Here is a 20,206-nt window from a genome sequence, read left to right on the forward strand (position 1 = left end):
GCAGATGGCGAGTCCCCGCCCCTCAGTGAACGTGTGTCAGAGTCAGCGTGACGCAGCAGAATCTTTGGTCTATTGTTCTGCACAGCAGCGCACATTAACAGTCTTATTTCTTAACTAAACGCGATATTAGCGGTCATGGCGCAGAATATGATGTTGTACTGGGGCTCCGGTTCTCCTCCGTGCTGGAGAGTCATGATCGCGCTGGAGGAGAAGATGCTGCAGGGATACAAACACAAATTTCTGTCGTTTGATAAGAACGAACACAAGTGTGAAGAAGTGAAAGCTCTCAATCCCAGAGCTGAGGTGCGTTCTCATGCATGACAGACCTGTGCAGTTTATGATTTCTTATGAGTGCATTGGGCGTTTACTGTGTATGCAGCGACAGCACAGCTGCCAAACCGTTGTTTTAATATTGCACTTTTTTCTTTTTATTTGTAGCTTCCAACTTTCAAGCACGGAGACATCGTCGTGAACGAGTCGTACGCCGCCTGTCTGTATCTGGAGGTAAAACACGGAAGGGGCGTGGCTTTAGAATTGATCTCGATTCAATATCAATTCAAATGTAAAATCTTTTATTGAATGCAGTTGAGCACCATTATAAGCTTGGATTAAATTCAGAATTTGCTTGCATTCATTGTGTGTACTTAGAAGAGTATACTTTTAAAGGGGTCATATGATGTTGCTAGAAAGAACATTATTTTGTGTATTTGGTGTAATGCAATGTGTTTATGCGGTTTAAGGTTAAAAAAAACACATTATTTTCCACGTCTCCCAGCTGCACGAGACTCAGGCTGTGTTCGAAATGGCATACTTGCTTACTGCCCAGTACACAGTGTATACTGCCTACTAGTTTTTAAAGAATAGTGTGTGAAACGGTATACAATAAGCAACAAATGTTTCAGAGTAGTATGCTAAAGTGTTGTCACATGACTAAACATGAATTCAGCACAGCTGCTGTTTGTTACCTCACAAATAAATGAACCATTCTTTTTACAAAGGCTTGTTAATTAAGGATTCATACTAGTAAACAATGCTTTATTGCCCAATTGAACTCATTTCATAATTAATGGACTTTACATACTGAACAGAAATAATAATAATTGTGTAAATAGGAGTAAGGTGGTAGATATTTATATTTCAGTACTGTAGTACATTATAAAACCGTATGCAATGACATAGTGTGTTTAAATTGTCATCTCCCTACATCTATACTGCTGACCACCCAATAACACTGCATTATTAATGAGATGTTTTATTTCCAGTTTTCAAATATTTCCTTGGTTTTTATTAAAAATAAATGCCTTTCTGATCTGATATGTGGTGGAAAAAGGAGTAGATTGGAACAAGTTTGGTAAAGAGCGGCCTCAAACTCGGGTCGATAGTGTTAAAATCATTCATCACACATCTGCGCTACTGATATTACAGATGAATGGACATCTTTTGCAGTGCTGTTTATCTTAGCAAGGCATTGGTGACAAAATGACTCTAATTTGCATCTTTGCATTTAAATTTAAAACCCTTTCTCTATTTTAACCTTAAATATTACACTAATTGTAATATAAATCATAGAAATATTAGGATTTAAAAACAAAAAAGTCATTAATGGACCATATTTATTGCGCACATGGTATTCAGTACCAAAAGTTGACCTCGAAATATTAAATAAATATTATTGAATTGAAATGTAGAACATTTATTTAACGACTTATGATGGAGCTGTCGTCTATGAAGTATAGTCAATGCTGGTTTGTTCGGCAAGCATCATGTGACCATCAAAGCTTCAAAAGATCAAAGCTTGTCGTGACTCTGTTTTTCAATGGCTCTGGCTTTAACTGTAGCGCTACATTTGACGATTTAAGCCAAACTAATTGCGCCAAACGGCATTTATCGTTTGAATTTAGTATTAAAACGTAAAAAATTTTAGCCTCACAATTCTGAATTTTTGTTTCCGACGTGGAATAAAAAACAAAAAAAATTCTTGTGACTTCTTATCTCAAAATTCTGACTTTTCTTCTCATAATTTCAGTATAGATAGGTGCTGGTCATATAATTAGAATATAATCAAAAAGTTGATTTATTTCACTCATTCCATTCAAAAAGTGAAACTTGTATATGAATATATTTCAAATGTTTATTTTTTTTAATTATTATGATTATAACTGACAACTAAGGAAAATCTCAAATTCAGTATCTCAGAAAATTAGAATATTGTGAAAAGGTTCAATATTGAAGACACCTGGTGCCACACTCTAATCAGTTAATTAACTCAAAACACCTGCAAAGCCTTTAAATGGTCTCTCAGTCTAGTTCTGTAGGCTACACAGTCATGGGGAAGACTGCTGTCCAAAAGACGACCATTAACACCTTGCACAAGGAGGGCAAGACACAAAAGGTCATTGCAAAAGAGGCTGGCTGTTCACAGAGCTCTGTGTCCAAGCACATTAATAGAGAGGTGAAGGGAAGGAAAAGATGTGATAGAAATAGGGATAACCGCACCCTGGAGAGGATTGTGAAACAAAACCCATTCAAAAATGTGGGGGAGATTCACAAAGAGTGGACTGCAGCTGGAGTCAGTGCTTCAAGAACCACTACACACAGACGTATGTAAGACATGGGTTTCAGCTGTCACATTCCTTGTTTCAAGCCACTCTTGAACAACAGACAGCGTCAGAAGCATCTTGGTTCAGAAAGGACTGGACTACTGCTGAGTGGTCCAAAGTTATGTTCTCTGATGAAAGTAAATTTTGCATTTTCCTTTGGATATCAGGGTCCCAGAGTCTGGAGGAAGAGAGGAGCAGGCACACAATCCACGTTGCTTGAGGTCTAGTGTAAAGTTTCCGCAGTCAGTGATGGTTTGGGGTGCATTGTCATCTGCTGGTGTTGGTCCACTGTGTTTTTCTGAGGTCCAAGGTCAACACGCAGCCGGTATACCAGGAAGTTTTAGAGCACACTTCATGCTTCCTGCTGCTGACCAACATTATGGAGATGCAGATTTCATTTGCCAACAGGACTTGGCACCTGCACACAGTGCCAAAGCTACCAGTACCTGGTTTACGGACCTGGTATCCCTGTTCTTAATTGGCCAGCAAACTCGCCTGACCTTAGCCCCATAGAAAATCTGTGGGGTATTGTGAAGTAGAAGATGCGATATGCCAGACCCAATAATGCAGAAGAGCTGAAGGCCACTATCAGAGCAATCTGGGCTCTCATAACACCTGAGCAGTGCCACAGACTGATCGACTCCATGCCACGCCGCATTGCTGCAGTAATTCAGGCAAAAGGAGCCCCACCTAAGTATTGAGTGCTAAACATGCTCATACTTTTCATTTTTCACTTTTGGCCAAGATTTCTAAAAATCCTTTCTTTTTATTGGTCTTAAGTAATATTCTAATTTTCTGAGATACTGAATTTGGGATTTTCCTTAGTTGTCAGTTATAATCATCAAAATTAAAAGAAATAAACATTTGAAATATATCAGTCTGTGTGAATGAATGAATATAATATACAAGTTTCACTTTCTGAATGGAATTAGTGAAATAAATCAACTTTTTGATGATATTCTAATTATATGACCAGCACCTGTATATCGAGTTTTTTTTTTTCTTAGAACAAAGAGAAAAAAAATACTACAGATTTGTGACTGTATGCAAATTTCTTGTGGAACCAGTTTTGCGAAAGAACATAAAAGCATTGAAATATAATTTTAACTATCATCTCATATTTTTCCATTACTATGTCAATTAAGGGTCTATGTTATACAGAAATATAATGAAAATCAACGATTATTTATTTATTTTTTTACTTGTTGTTAAACAAACACAAAGTATTGCCTTTGAGTCAGTGGCATCTCGCACCCATAAAATTATTTTTATATCTATTTTTTTCCCCAACCACACATAGATTTACAAAATGACACAAAGTACAATAAAGTAATTTGGCACCTTATCTCACAGTTCTAATATTTTTCTTGTATCGTGAAATATAAACTCTGAATTGTGAGAAAATTCAGAATTATGAGATAAAAAGTCACAATTATCTTTTTATATTTATTGTTCATTTCATGTCAGAAACAAGATTTTATTGTAATAAAATAAAAAAAAATTATTGATTTTTTTGTAATAAAGTAATAGATCCAGACACTACAGATCTCAGACTGATGACTAACGAGTGTGTTTTTGGTTTCTAGAGTGCGTTTAAGTCTCAAGGCACCCGTCTGATCCCAGACGACCCGACTGAACAAGCGCTCGTCTACCAGCGAATGTTTGAGACCAACAACCTGCAGCAGAAAATGTGTAAGTGCCCTAAACAGTCAACACACTTCAACTCTAAAAACATGCCAACGTCCAGCTTCAGCTGCTGCTTCTGGTGTCAAATCTTGAGTGATTTCTATGAAGTAGAGGTCAGAATAAGTAAAAATAAATAACTCTTCAGAGATCCTCTGCTGAATCAAGCCGTCACATTCTTCTTCTGAGGTAAATTCAAGGTTGACTGACTTCATTAAAAAAAACAGACACTTCTACCTTTCTTTATATAATTCTCATGTCTGTGTGTCAAGTATTCGCTGATTCATTTTTATTTTTGTGGCATGTTTCAGAAGAATATTCACGGAGACCGAGACGGCAGAAAGTGCACCGTTTTTCTTTATTTTACAAAAGCACGAAGTTTTGTTGATACTGCGAATGCATACAAATGAATGTAGACCTTTTACAGTTTCAAAAAAGTATCTCTGTTATCTGTACGATAAAAAATAATGAAATTTTTAAGTTCTTTTTGCAGTTATCAGGAAAAATGCAAGTGATGTTCAATTTGCTGTTTTGATGTCATTTTTCAGTCAATTTTAAAATAACGAAAGAACTGTGAGTTTTTTTTGTTTGTTAAATAACTTGAAAAGTAAAGTAAACTTGAAAGTATTTAGTAATCTGACTTCTTTTAAATGAAGTAATCAGTAATGTAATCCAATTAAAATTTAATTAAAAAGTAATTATTAATTTGTATTGGATTACTTTTTTGAGTAACTTACCCAGCACTGGTGATGACTAATATTCATATAATTTTTTGACAGTATCTGATATGCTGTTAAAAATATTTACATCACAATCATCTGAATTTCATCATGGAAATAGCATCTGCAGCAAATTGCATATTTTTGAGTCTCTGAATAAAAACTGAGCTGTTTTGTTTCTCCGTATTCTCACTGTATCAGACTATGAGCCATAAAAGCCTGATGGATGAAATATTATAAACACACATGCACTGTTTTTTGTTCAGATGAGGTGGCTTTCTATGAGCATTATGTTCCTGAAGGAGAGAGACATGAATCAGTCCTAAAGAGGAATAAAGAGAGTTTAGTCGCCGAGCTCAAACTGTGGGATGGATACTTGGAGAAGGTCAGATTTTATTGATATTTATTGATAATATAAATCATGCATTTATGATGTCAGATAGCTGGTCTCACTGTGAATGATTCAGCAGTTATTCTCTTCGTCTAAATGTAGTGCGTTGTTTTAGTTAATTAATTGCAACCTAATGTCTTATCAGTAAAATGATTAGAGTTATGGAGGGTGATCTTGACCTTTGTTTAAAAGTATTTTTTTATATTTCTTTCTGAAATGAATCACATTACAACAGCAGAATGGATAATGAATGCATGTGTTGATTGCAGCAGTTCTTTATTAGTAGAAGAAATGCTGTTACTGTATTTGAGGGCGTAATAATGAGCTTCTCTAACGATGAGTGATTTGTTCATCAGATGGGTAAAGGCTCGTACCTCGCTGGAAAGAGCTTCACTATGGCCGATGTGGTGTGTTTCCCCATCATCGCGTTTTTTCCGCGACTTCAGTGAGTGAATTGCTCTGGATATAAAGTGTTTTTCAATGACTGCGTGTTTTAACCCTCATAACGCATTCAGGTCAGTTTTTACGTGAAAAATTCAAAAAAGAAAAAAAGGTGGGGTCGGAAAAAGCATAATTTTTTAGAAAATGCAAGATATAAATAATTTGTTTGTTTTTGTATAAAAATTATATTATATATTTTTCCCATATCTCTTACTTACCTTTTTGGGGCTGAATTTTGCTGATAAAGATAAATACGTACTGTTTTTGAGCAATCATGAGTTATACATTCGAATGAAATTAATTAAATCTATTTGTTCCATTGGGATTAATACTGATAATTCTCAGGTTATTTGCTTTTATAAATTTCACACAGTGATATATTCAAATAAAATTTCTCAGTAATATTGAAAAAATATTGAAATATTTTTTTTTTTATCATAGATTTTTTTTTGGTCTGGTTGAAGTGTAATTTTTTTTTTTTAATTAATGAAGAGAGGTAGTGCAGTGATAACATTCAAAACTCTGATCAAGTTGCTGATCAGATACAGTATGGTTTTATTTGAAAAATATTGTCATGAGTGCTTTATAAAGTAATGGTTTTTTGAGTTTGAAAGCAGTATCAGGTTTTGAATGCACTGTGAGGGTTAATGTCTGATGCTGTCAGGTGAAGGTTCAGATGGGGCTGGTTTAATGTTTGATCTGGTTCCAGCTGTCCTCGAGAGCGTTGTCCCAGACTGATGGAGTATTACGAGATGCTGAAGGACCGTCCCAGTATTAAAGCCAGCTGGCCTCCTCACTGGCTGGAGAAACCTGAGGGTCCAGACACGCTCAAGAACCTGTGAAGAACATCCTGAACACACCAGCAACATAAAACCATCATTTAGATTTACGCTCAGCTTTCTGTATTAAATCAACCCTGTGTTCAGTCTTGTTTACAGTTTTCAATCATTTATCTTTAACCCTGCTTGCAGCTTTATTCGTCTGTAATGATTAATGTTAATTTTTTTTTATTGCTATTTGGGGCTAATAAAGTTTTATCCTGTTCAGTCCAAATAAACAAACATATTTACCAGCAGTTTTAAATTTTTAGCACTATAATTTTGTTTTTGTATAACAAGAAAAATTTCAAATAATTTTTATATTTTTACAAAAAAAAAAAAAAAAAAAGAAGGAAAGCAAATGCAATCGTATGCTTATTGTATTTGATTTCCAAATTATTAAAATGTTATCTTTTAATATTTTGTCGAGTCATTGTGTGAATTACTAATTAACAGAGATTGGCACAAAAAAAAGAGCATAATAAATTGTAGGCTTATTTATTTTGTAAATAATGATTAACTAACATGAAGCATTTCTGTTTGGTGTTAGAGATTTGAGCATCAGATCTTTTATTCTTCTTACGGTAACACTTTATTTTATAGTGTCCTTGTTACATGTATATTATAGTAAAAATGAATTATACATAATTACATTCAACTTACCCTATGCCATATAGTAAGTACATGTAATTAATATTACTCAGTATTTAAATGTGTAATTATTACACCGTAGCAAGGACATCTTAAAATAAAGTGCAACCCTGCTTACAATTCTGCTTTTTTTATTTGTTTGTATGGGAAAGGTCATTATTTTCAGTTTTAAAAGCATTATTGCGTGGGTATGCTTGAAAAAAAATAAAATAAATTCAAACCTTTGGCCATGTTTAGTATGAGAATCCAACACTTTAACAGCGTAAATTACTTAACATACATTTAGTAATAGAAATCTTTAGTTCTCTCCAATTTTCCTTTTTTTATATTGTCTTTTGATCTTGGCATGTGGGACACTGCACACTCTTCCACATTGCAATTGCATATTAAAGGAGCAACCTACACTGAACCAATATTCGCATCAAACTCATTTCACAGCGCTACTAGAATTCATGCACAAACAAAAGAGACTTTCAAATTTAATGTACAAACCTGATATAATTAGAAACTAGAACAAAACACAGCCCTAGCTGAACTCCCGCCACAATTACATCACGCGTAAAGGGATAGCACACCTAAAAATTAAAATTCAGTCATCACTTCTTTCCTCAAGTCATTCCGAATCCAAACATGCACTGTATAACTTTATTTTCTGCGGTTGATATTAGAAGCAGATATTCTGAAGAATGTTGGTTGTCATTGCCATTGACCTCCATTGTTTTTTTCCCTCCATACTAACTTGAAGCATACGTAAACGATGTCAAAATTCAGAATTTTAATTTTCGAATGAACTATTCCTTTAAGTTCCTTATTAAGACGTCAAAGGCTTTCTTATTTCTGAACAGCGCCGTCTATGAATAAAGAATAAATGAGACTTCAAGAGATGAGAGAGATCAGTAAATATCAATAAAGTTTGCCAATTCATTTGATTTAGTATTTTGCAATGTAAAAACTAGTAGTCCTACTTAATTTTAAAGGTGTATATTTCCTTTAGATTAAAGCAAAAAAAAAAAAAAAAAAAAAATCACCCAAAATAAAATGATTTCATGAAACATTTATTTAGTAACTGATCAAGGTCAATGTCCATTCTAAATAATAACCGTTAACTTTCCTGAAGGGTATAGCAGACCTACAATACACTAACAATTCACTAACCCAATTTCATATATAATGTGTGTATCATATATCATATATTACATGTATAATATCATATATATTATATTATATATTTATTTATGTTGTTAATAGTCATTATTTGAAGTTGTTCTAAAACCTAAAAGCATTCTTGTCTAAAGACAACTTTTATGGAACCTTATTTGACCCACTTCAAATGCTGACTACTGTATATATATATATATATATATATATATATATATATATATATAGAGAGAGAGAGAGAGAGAGAGAGAGAGAGAGAGAGTGTTTATATATATATATATATATATGTCATTTAAATATTTCTTCTAAAATGAGCATTTTCATCATGCAGTAAATGTTATTTTCATTGTCATTAAAGTGCCTGGTAAAGCTTTATAAACTCATTTTAGAAGACGATTTCAAATGGCACTTAAAGGCTTCTGCATCTGAACTCTTCATATAGTTACACACATTTATATTTATTTGTAATTGGGAAGCAGGTTGAATGAGGTTTACATAAACACAGACATGAACAAAAATCTGGGAAAGACGCCACGTCCACCACGTCTCCTTCTCACAGTCTGCTTTTCTTCATCTTTCTTCAATATGCTCCGGCTGTTTCTGAAGGGTGCGTTCAGTGAGCTCCTATCCCATCATTCCCGGAGGCAGCATGCTCTGAGCTGGGAGCGGCATCGGCAGCGCGAGGAAGAGTCCGCTGGGGTCTCTTAGTCATCGTCGTCATCCTCGTCAGATGAAGAGCGGCAGGGGTCGAGGCGGTAGCAGTGCGCGAGGCTGCGGAGCTGCTCCATGAACTCGGAGATCTCGCCGGGCTCGGGGCCGTGTGACAGGAAGCTGGGGGCCACACGACGCAGATCCAGCGCAGCGCACGCTTTCTGGAGCTCGGACAGCTGGAGACCCACGGCAGGACTGGACTGAAGACACGTCAGCACAGGAAGACCAGCCACCGGCTGAGAGGACGCTGAGAGACACATGACCAACACATGAAGTAAACAGCTCTGCCAACACTCACAAGATAAACAAACAAACACAACACTATTATATTATATATTATCAGTAAATCAGCCTGCAACATAGCAAACAGAAACCACTCGGAGGATTCAAGAGCAAAAACAAGTTTTTGTATAAAAGCATCTGCTAAATGACTAAATGTAAATAAACCCGAACCATATGTATCTACTATTAGTATTACTGGACAATTACTAATCAATTATTTATTAGTTTAATGATTAATGCATTATAAAAAATATTTAACAAATTAAAGTCTATTAAGGTCCATTTCCTCCCATGAACCGTGATTTTTTTAAACATGACTTAAGGACTTAGAAACTGCAGAAATAAATCACTTATTTGGTTTCATCATGATGTGTTTAAACTGCAGTTTTTGCAAGGATAGACAATAATACAAAACAATAATAATAATTTCAATAATACCGTTTCAAAAGGATAACGTTAATTAGTGCCTTATAAATTCATATAACATAAGCAAGCCATAAGGCACCTAAAAATCCGAAACTTTAAAGTTTTCAAATCTCTTTATGAAAACTTATTTTTATTATTAAAAACTAATAGTAAATAATAAAAGTTGTGATGAAATGGCAGTAGCATCAGATTATTTCTCCTGTATTGTGATGTACATCTGAGTGAACGGATGAAGAGAAACTAATATAGAGCAGGACTCGGTTCTGTCCGTCGCTTGCTGATTGGAGGTTGAGATGTGGGCGTCGCTCTCAACATGTGGGTGGGGCTTGCGGTGGAGTAATGTGCTCCACATGAGCTGATGGTTACAGAGCGACACTCACTGTGATCAGCAGTGGTCTGGTTCTGGTTCTGGAGGAAACCCTGCGGACTCAGATCTGGACTGAAGATCTTTGGGAACGGAGGGGTGACTTTACTGGCGCCGGACAGCAGCTGAACCGCCCTGCGCGCGCACACACACACACACACACACACACACAGAGATACAGGATGACGTCTCAGAGCTGAAGATCAGTGCAGTGCTGTAACAGTGAGAGAGAAGTGTGTGTTTGTGTGAGAGAGAGAGAGTGAGTGTGTGTGTGTGTGTGTTTGTGTGAATGAGTGAGTGATAGAGAGAGAGAGAGCAAGCGAGTGAGTATGTGTATGTGAGTGTGTGTGTGTGTGTGTGTGTGTGTGTGTGTGTGTGTGAGTATGTGAGTGTGTGTGTGTGTGTGTGTGTGTGTGTGTGTGTGTGTGTGAGTATGTGTGTGTGTGGTGAGTGAGTGTGTGTGTGTGTGTGTGTGTGTGTGTGTGTGTGTGTGAGTGTGTTAGTGCGTGTGTGTGAGTATGTGAGTGTGTGTGTGTGTGTGTGAGTATGTGTGTGTGTGTGTGAGTGTGTGATAGAGAGAGAGAGAGCAAGCGAGTGAGTATGTGTATGTGAGGTGTGTGTGTGTGTGTGTGTGTGTGTGTGTGTGTGTGTGTGTGTGTGTGTGTGTGTGTGTGTGTGTGATAGAGAGAGAGAGTGTGTGTGTGTGTGTGTATGTGTGTGTGAGTGTGTGTGTGTGTGTATGTGTGTGTGTGAGACTCACAGTGGGTTTGAGGGGTAATGTGTCCTGATGTATGCGGTCAGAACATCCTCTCCGGAGCGCTCTGAGTGCAGGGAGCTGGGCGGCTCTGTGCCGGGGAGCAACGGACTGCAAAAAATAATACTAATATTAGACCAACAATATTCACAGTGTGACTTCAGGATTGTTTTTATCGTTATATTTTTTACATTTATTTTTAGTGTATTTATTGGTAATTTTTTTAGTACTTTGTACTACTAGTACTTTAGTCACTCATTTTTTTTCTATTAATTTTATTTCAGCTTTATTCCAAATAACAAAAATGTTTTAAATAGTTTTAGTTAACTATAATAATAACCCTGGTGTACATCAAAGTAATGCATTATGAAATGAATTGTAATTAATTTAACTGCATTTTAAATTCCAATTCAATTCCTAAATTTTAAGGGTAGGAAACATGTTGCAGAAATAGAATTTTAGGATGCAGAATTTAAATGAAATTCCCATAAATGAATACAACTACACAACTTTATAAAAATGGCAAGAACTGAAAATTTCCCCTATCAGTGTCTTAATGCATGTTGTGAACGATTCATTCATGTCCATGTGTGATTCTTTAAATTAATCATTATGTTGCATAATTAATCATGTTTATTAGGTGATAAAACAATAATAAACAATGCTCTTCAACAAGGAGAATCAGTGAAACTGCAGCTGTAAATGAGTAGCTGGTCTGACCTGACTAAACTCTGGCCGTCTAAACCTCTGAGAGTCACTGACTGGCCAAAACAGAGGCCATCTCCGAGCTCGGGACACGCTGACATGGGTCTCCAGGGCAAAGCATCAGCGAACGCATCCAGAGCGTCCGGGAGACAGCCGCCGTGCATCATGGGAAATGGGACAGAGCCGTATGCTGAAACAACCTGCAAAACAAGGCCCCATGATTTACATGATGTGGAAAAAACATAAAAACTATCATGAGAAACTCACAGAAAATCAAACAGTCTTTGCTACAGCCTACCAAAATAAAAGTTCAGTTTAAATTAATTACGACAGAAATATCACTATAGCACAGCAGAATTAATTTTTTGATTCATTATTTTTTAATCCATGCAGCAAACCTCCACCTTATTTGACAAAAATGCAATGATTTGTTGTAAATTAATTGTTATATTTACATTTGTTTAAAAGTTTTTGATGAAAAATTGTATTAAAATTTTAAATATATTTGTTTGTGAGTAAATTAAGTCTTTATTTATAGGCTATATATTTTTAAATGTGTTATATTTTTTTGTGTGATTTTTTTAACAAAAACTATAAAACATCATTGTTGTAACACATGAATCTGAAATAATGCTATAAATATTAATTTAACAACATTAGATGCAACACACAACCCTAATGTAAACAACAGATAAGAAAAAACAAGAAGAAACAGTTATTTCCAAAAAAAAACCCCCCAAAAAACATATGATTTGTAATGTAGTGGATTGTGTTATTGTAGTTTTGATTTTATTTTATTTAAATTTATACGTTCTTTTTCACTTCCAAAAAAATTGTATACTACCGTAAAATGACATGTAATGTCCAATACAGTTTTTCACCGTATATAGCAGGGAAACTTACCGTTAACCATTTAACAGGTTTTTACCATAGCATTTTTACAGTCTTTTACCGTTAAATTCAAAGTCATTTTTTTACAGTACAGCCGTTATACTGACCTTCCTTCCCGAGACGGCCAGAGCGTCTGAAAGCTGCCACATGGGGGCGCTGTTCTGTCTCAGTCTGTATGAGGCCGTCATACAGTCCAGCGCCAGAGCCAGAACCGAGCTGGAGTGATACCACAGCATCGGCTGAGAGAGACGGACACAGATATCACAACACAACCACTGAAGACATGCTAAAATACACCGATCTTCAGTGGAGAGAAGGCATGCAACGATAACATTTTCTGAGAACCGATCCGAGCACCGTTTTTTTAAATTTTTTTTAATCAATGTAGAATTTCTATACTTCTGTTTGTTGAACTGATCGTCACTGTTTTGTGTGTTAAACACAATCTGCTAAATAAAGACAACTTCATTTTTAATGAAAAAAACAAAAACAAAATGAAAAATTATATTATCATAATCTACGACAAATTATAAACTAGGTTAGTGGATAATTCAGCATCAAAAAGATACTATAGAAAAATCATGGCTGCACAATAATTTAATAAAATCTAAACATTTATTAAAACAACATTATTTAATATTTAATATCTAAATAATATGATTTAGTCGGGAATAAATAAAAGTTAATAAGTGTAGTACTAATTCTGGTAAAATGTTACACATTTCTCTTTGTATTGTTGTGAAATACATTCATGAAAATGTTGTAGGTTTATATTTGTTTATATTATAAATATATTTAAATGTATAGCACAGTAATGAAGGGAGCAACATATGATAAATAGGACCGAATAAGAAAGACTATAAATAATCTTTCATTGCGCAAAAGTATTATAACACGAAAGAGCGTCACAAAGCGGCAGAACACTTGAAATATAGTCCACGGAAACTTTATGGTGCTTTATAGTGTTTTTGTGCCTTTTGTGGGGTTTAACGATAACACAGAATAGTATACACACAATATCGGATTTGGACAAAAAAAATGGCAGTATCGGAGCCGATACCGATAATGAATATCGGATCGACGCATCCCTAGTGGAGGAGCATGAACTAAATCAAGAACTATATAAACTAAAGACTGTATCATCAGAGTATTTACGTCACAGTTGAGCAGCGGGAAGGCTGTGGGTGGAGGCGGGCGTCTCATTAACCCGCCTCTCAGGGTCAAAGGGCAGAAGAACGAGCTGTGATTGGCCATCTGGAGTGTTCCCAGTGCACAGTTCATCATGTGGTACAAGTCCTTTATAGAGCTCTGTCAACAGAAGACAAAACTAATTTAGCCGCTGATGAAGTGATACTGAATGAAAGCAGGAACGCTTGAATGATTTTGAAGTTTGAATGATCTCACCGTTTCTGGGTGATTGACAGGTGCCACGCCCCAGGTGAGGATGCCACGCCCTCCGTTAGAGTCCTGCAGCAGCTCTGTGACCTTTGACCCCAAGCCTGAGAAACCGTCAGCGAGATCGCACAACACCTGAAAACCCTGAGCAGGAGAGAACAGAGGCACGGTTTACATTTAAATGTATCTTCCTCTTCAGTGATTCACATAAGAGATTATTATACATAATAGAGTAATATACATACCATTCATAAATACAGAATTTCAATGCATTTGCATTCGTTTACACAACTTTTGCATTTCTCAAGAAACTTTGCATTCGCTCGCAAAACTATGGAAGCTTACTTCTGATACATAAGAAAAAGCATGCTTTGTCAAGTCAGAAAAGTTGAAATTGTGATTTTAATGTTGTTATCATTAAATAAAAAGCCTTGATATTGACACAAATCCAAATTTATGGCAAAAATAGTTCAATTATAATATACCAAGTCAATATTATGACATGCCAAGTTGAAATTATGATATAAAAACTCATAATTATTACAAAGTTAATAATTTATGGCAAAAATAGTTCAATTATAATATACAAAAACATCAAATTTATAATGTAAAAAGTTAATATTACCAAGTCAAAATTGAGTGGAAATTATTGAAAAAAAGGTCAAAATTACGACATAAAAAGTACAAATTTTGAAAAAAGTTGCAATCATGACACAGAAAGTCAAAATTATGAAAATTTATAAAAAAGTTGAGATTTTGATGCACCGAGTCAAAATTATGACATAAAACATATAATATACCAAGTCAATATTATGACATGCCAAGTTGAAATTATGATATAAAAACTCATAATTATGAAATAAATTAAAATAAATTAAAACAATAATGTAAAAAGTTAATATTACCAAGTCAAAATTGACATAAAAAGTGGAAATTATGAAAAAAAGGTCAAAATTACGACATAAAAAGTACAAATTTTAATATAAAAAGTTGCAATCATGACACAGAAAGTCAAAATTATGACATACCAAATTAAAATTGATAAAAAAAGTTGAGATTTTGATGTACCGAGTCAAAATCATGACATGAAACATTTAAATCTTTAAATAAAATGTTGTAATCAAGTCAAATTATGATTTATTAAGTCAAATGTTGTTATATAAGTTGTAAATTTTATTAAAGTGAAATTGTATTAAATAAAAAGTCACATTTATGACAGTCAAATTGAAATTATATAAAAAGTCTAAATTATGAGTCAAAATAATGATATTGAAATAAAAAAAAATTGACATTGAAATTATTGTTATTTTGATGTTGGCATAAGAATTGTATTAATTTGGAAATCTCTGGCGTTCCCCGAAAAACTTTGTTTGCTAGAAAACCTTAGCATTCCCGGAGAATCAATGCATTCGCTCACAAAACACTTTGTGTTCACTTGCAAAGTGATGCATTCAATCCCAGAGCGTTCTCCGTCAGCACAAACATTCTGAAAACTAACGCAAAGCACTGAAATAACACGAACACTTTTTCTTTCCATCTCAGTTTTTTCTCTCCATTTCAAAAGAGAGTGTTTGTCACAATGCTACTAAAATCCTAACAGACCGGGACACATCCCTGAGGGTTTCCTGAGATTCCCGCTGTCGTGTTTATGATGTGTTTGGGATTTACCTGCAGATAGTCGCACTCCTCCACGAAGAAATGCAGCCGATCCTCCAGATCCTCCAGCACTGGCCCCCGTAAGAGCGCCTCGCCCTGACCGAACACCTCCAGACGCTCCGACTCACTGGACACACACAACACAACACCGCTATTTCATAATAGACTGTATACTATATTTTATATGATGGGATGTATGGTAGTTTTTCATGAGATAACTGGTTTGGACACAAAAATGGCATGATCATAACACCCCGTGAAGCTTTGAATCTTGGACTATTGGGGGGCATAACACCCCGCGAATATTCGACTGTGAGACTGGTATCGAATCAGGCTTCTCCATATTGTGGTTGTATTACTCACCCGTCGTGGTTGTACTGGTTAATGACGGACACGGTGCGCGGATGAAGGTGGATCCTCAGGAAATCTGACCACACCCTCACGCTCCCCTCCAGCCAATAGGATTTCTGCATCCGCTCCAGTCTGCTGTTCACCGTCTCCATTGCAACACCCGCTCCCACGCTGCTCACTTTCAGGGTTACAATACAAATGCACAATATTTCACGGCATCTTCTCAAAAAAAAAAAAAAATGTAGAAATAAACATAACACACAATCAATACAATACAGAATAGTCATAAAACATGCAAATGTTTAAATGACATTTACATTATTTAAAAAAACTGATATTTCTGAGTCAAGCGGGATAGTAACTGAGAAAATAAAATGTAAGATGAAAGTTAATTTTGGGTATTGGTAAAAAAAGAGAGACTGCTGATGTCAGCTGAAAATAATAATAATAATGAAAATAATAAAAATAATGTGGTTTCAGAAGTGGAGCAAGTTATTAATGAAACATTTAATTGCATATCACTTTATAATACTGCATTTAATTAAATATGAAGACAAATGATGCTTTTCTTTAGAATAAGGTGTATTGATGAATTCTTTAACTCAAACAGTAGGCAGTGTTATTTTAATATAATTCTAAAATTTGCATAATATTTTACATTTTAGATTTTATTTTAAATTTAGTAGCCTATAATAACCTAACATTTAATAATATTAATAACCTAATAGACAGCGAAATTAAATAACCTAATAATTCTAGTAAATTCTATTCAAAATATTTAGTTGATATTTTGTATTAGGTTTTATTTTTATATTTTCTGGTTTCACTAAAATTTCAGTTAAAGTTTTAGTTTTGTATTTTTGTCATTTGTATCAGTTTTTTTTTTAAATACGTTCTATATATTAGTATTTTTTCTTCTTCTTTTTAGTATTTTTTCTTCTTCTTTTTAAGTTTTTAGTTTTGTATTTTTGTCATTTGTATCAGTTTTTTTTTTTTTTTTTAAATACATCTATATAGTTTTTATTATTTTTTATTTATTATTTTTTAATTTATTTCGTTTTAGTTATTTTAGTACTTCAAGATAAACAAAAAACGTTGTTTTGGTAACTACCTGAAATAAAATGTTAAATTTTTATATATTTTATTTCCATTAATGTTTGTTTTGTTTCATGTAACAATTTTTTTATTACAAAAATAACCCCACAGCAAGATCAATGGATCGATTCCCAGGGAATGCATGAACGCAAGTAATTCTGGAAAAAGGCATCTGCTAAATGCATAAATGTAAATGATGTTCATGTTTAACTTGTGTCCTGTCATACCTGAGCAGTGAGCCACAGCAGAGGAAGAACACATGAAATCCGGCTCTGCTAGTATAAACCTCCCGTCTAGACACACAGAACACAGACAGACAGACAATCTTCAGAAGTGTCCCTCTCAGACCCTCAGTGCAGGCACATTATTACAGTCACACTCACATCCAGACTGTCCAGCTCTTGTAGGAAGGCGTTTTTGGTGGGAGGGCTTTCTTTATGGGTCATAATCGGTCCTTTCCTAAGAGCAGAGAACATACTGAAATAGAGCACAGCCGAGATCCAGAGCCGGAGGAGTCTGAACAGAAGCAGAATCATGTTCATACCACGTAAAGCTGGTGTTTTCATTCTCTGTGCCATACAGACTGCCTTCCCTCCTCAGCGTCTGAAGACTTCCTGATGATATCAACACAACACACACACATCAACAACCCGATATCACACTCAGAAACCAACAATCATCAGCTCCGACTGCCAAAGACAGATGCTCGTAATTAAAGCTAGAGAGAGAGGCTCATGCTTTCTAACGAATGATTTATACATTTTCCATACGCACAAACATATTTCTAAATAATCCTCTGTTTATGGATTGCAATTCATCTTAAATTCAAGTGCAGCAATTCCTAGAAAATCCAAGCGTGCTTTCAGAAAAATGCAATGACTTTATTAATGAATTCGTTATAGTAATTTAATTATCACAAAGCAGTTAAAATTTTTGTGCATGGGTTATTATTATCAATAACTAAAAATAAAACCAAAAAAAAAAAAAAAAAAAAAATGAGTTGCTTGAAATAAAATGAAATATAAAAATCTGATTCTCTTTTAGTTTAACTTTTAACCTAAAACTAATATAAAAACCTATACAAAATATATAGACATTTTTAAATAAAATATTAAAAATAAAAATAACACAAACACACAAATTTCTTATATATTAAGCTTAAAGTTACAATGAAAACAGATCATATAAAAATAAAACTATTTTAAAATATTACTAAAAACAAACAAAAAAGCACCAGAAATGTAAATCTAGCACTCTCTATTTTAATTCTATTCTTTACAAAAACTCGCCTCTTTTAGACTTGCACTCTTTTCTTTTACTAACTGCTTTTATCTTAAAAAAAACCTCTATTCTTTTTGTATTCTATCTATTTGTTTAGTTTTTATTTATTATACAATTAACAAGTTTGTATAATTTGTGAGTCACTTTGGATAAAAGCATCTGCTAAATGACTAACCGTAAAAATCTCAACGATACTAAAATATCACTGATTTGTGCACATCATTATATTATTTAATTCATATTGTGATTGTCATATTTGTCTTTGCATTTTATAAACAATGTTGCATTCATTTATTTACTTGATAAAAGCGTAAAAATGTTTGTATGCATGTGCTTATGGACATTTTCACATCTGTTTCTGCGTTTATATACTGAGATTCTCGCTGAGTTTGATGTCGGATGAAACCCGTGGGATGTGGTTCACCTTTGAGGTCCATGGCGATGAGTCGAGGTGTGTATGTGACGTGTCCTCCGAGAGTAAGACGCTCTCTGAACAACATGTCGCTCTGCAGCTCTCCCAGCGGCGCGTCGCAGTCATAAACCAGCGCCGCATCCTGCACACAAACACACACTGACCACGCTTGACCATCACACACCGATCAGATCAGACGTATATACTCACACATCTACAGTATTTCCATGTTACATGATGAGAGTGTGCAAAAAATATATATATATATATATATATATATATATATATATATATAAATACACACACATGCATCTATGTATGTACTGCATGAGCGTGTATTTATATATAAGTAATAAATATACACAGTACACACACATATATTATGTAAACAAAAACTTATTTTGGTTGTGATTAATCACGATTAATAGTTTGACAGCAATAATAAAAACTATATTGACATATTTTGATAAAAACTAAAAGAAACTATATAGAACAACCCTCCCCCCCACCAAACAGTTACTAAAACATCCAAGCTAAAATTAAAATGAAAACAGAAAGCCTAAAAATTAAAACAAATTGTAAATATTACTAAAAACGAAAATACTATATCAATAAATCTTATACCAATATAACAGATTTTTGCATATCATCATATTAATTCAATCTGTGCCTATTTAACTGTACATGTTCATAAATATACTGGATTTTAATTACTAATGTTGGAGATTAATGTAATAACTATTATCGGGAAGATTCCATTCCGTTATTTTGTGAATATACTTGGAACGTTACTTCTAAATGTTCTCCGAACGTTCTGAAACGATTAGCAACATTTCAAAGATACACTGGACTCAGAGGTTTCCTGAACGTTGTATAAATGACATTTTGAGAACATTATTAAAGATCAGATAACTGAACTGAAGCTGTATTAAGGTTACTGTGTTGGTAACTTTGAGAAAGCCTTTCCAGAACGTTCTGAACGTTGTGTTATTGTTGTAAAATCATGAAATATGAATTCAGGATCTGTTTGCAAGCTGTAAGGTTATTCGTCATTTTGATTTCGCGCCAGTGATTTCTAATGCTACTGTATCATAGTTTTACTGCAGAAACTGTTGTTACTTAGCAGTGAACAAACCGAATACATTCGCTATTAATCAAACCCACCTGTAAATTCCACCAGTGCGTCCCGATAAAGTTGGAATAATGCCCCAGCTGGAGTGTAACAATCTCCCTAAACGTGCCGCTCATGATGCCCTTTAGATATTAAAACATTTTAAGCATCGGTTCAGTCAAAATGAGCAAGATATCTCTCATGATGCGCCCTGAAAACACCACTGTGGCAACACAGACGAACTTCCGCATGTGTGCGCGCGTCCCTCTGGAAATCCCGCACTCTGATTGGCTGTCACAGCGCACGGAGCG

The 20,206-nt window shown here is 34.6% G+C and overlaps 2 protein-coding genes across 2 annotated transcripts; one reads left to right on the forward strand and one right to left on the reverse strand.

Moving 5' to 3' along the window:
• On the forward strand, positions 1–6,909 carry LOC109077224 (glutathione S-transferase A-like). The gene is made up of 6 exons (XM_042744825.1): positions 1–303; positions 439–504; positions 4,187–4,292; positions 5,269–5,387; positions 5,750–5,838; positions 6,544–6,909. Exons 1-6 carry the CDS (start codon positions 136–138, stop codon positions 6,674–6,676), a joined length of 681 nt encoding a protein of 226 aa, XP_042600759.1. The 5' UTR covers positions 1–135; the 3' UTR covers positions 6,677–6,909.
• A 1,989-nt stretch (positions 6,910–8,898) lies between these two features.
• msto1 (misato mitochondrial distribution and morphology regulator 1) lies at positions 8,899–20,118 on the reverse strand. The gene is made up of 14 exons (XM_042745235.1): positions 19,949–20,118; positions 18,797–18,926; positions 17,636–17,705; positions 17,471–17,550; positions 17,319–17,384; positions 16,009–16,174; positions 15,658–15,772; positions 13,999–14,133; positions 13,750–13,902; positions 12,702–12,833; positions 11,719–11,903; positions 11,005–11,109; positions 10,261–10,379; positions 8,899–9,419 (listed from the first exon to the last, which is right to left on the reverse strand). Exons 1-14 carry the CDS (start codon positions 20,030–20,032, stop codon positions 9,166–9,168), a joined length of 1,794 nt encoding a protein of 597 aa, XP_042601169.1. The 5' UTR covers positions 20,033–20,118; the 3' UTR covers positions 8,899–9,165.
• Between the last annotated feature and the right edge of the window lie 88 nt (positions 20,119–20,206).

This window comes from Cyprinus carpio, chromosome B19 (genome assembly GCF_018340385.1).
Source record: "Cyprinus carpio isolate SPL01 chromosome B19, ASM1834038v1, whole genome shotgun sequence".
NCBI classification, from domain to species: domain Eukaryota; kingdom Metazoa; phylum Chordata; class Actinopteri; order Cypriniformes; family Cyprinidae; genus Cyprinus; species Cyprinus carpio.

Excerpts from the sequence above, each read along its gene's own strand:
- LOC109077224 (XM_042744825.1), top strand. The coding sequence starts at position 136 with ATGGCGCAGAATATGATGTTGTACTGGGGCTCCGGTTCTCCTCCGTGC. Across the intron at positions 304-438 it reads CTCTCAATCCCAGAGCTGAG|CTTCCAACTTTCAAGCACGG; the intron begins GTGCGTTCTCAT and ends TTTTATTTGTAG. Across the intron at positions 5,839-6,543 it reads GCGTTTTTTCCGCGACTTCA|CTGTCCTCGAGAGCGTTGTC; the intron begins GTGAGTGAATTG and ends ATCTGGTTCCAG.
- msto1 (XM_042745235.1), bottom strand. The coding sequence starts at position 20,032 with ATGAGCGGCACGTTTAGGGAGATTGTTACACTCCAGCTGGGGCATTAT. Across the intron at positions 17,706-18,796 it reads CATCGCCATGGACCTCAAAG|GAAGTCTTCAGACGCTGAGG; the intron begins GTGAACCACATC and ends TGATATCATCAG. Across the intron at positions 11,904-12,701 it reads TGGCCGTCTCGGGAAGGAAG|GTTGTTTCAGCATACGGCTC; the intron begins GTCAGTATAACG and ends CTTGTTTTGCAG.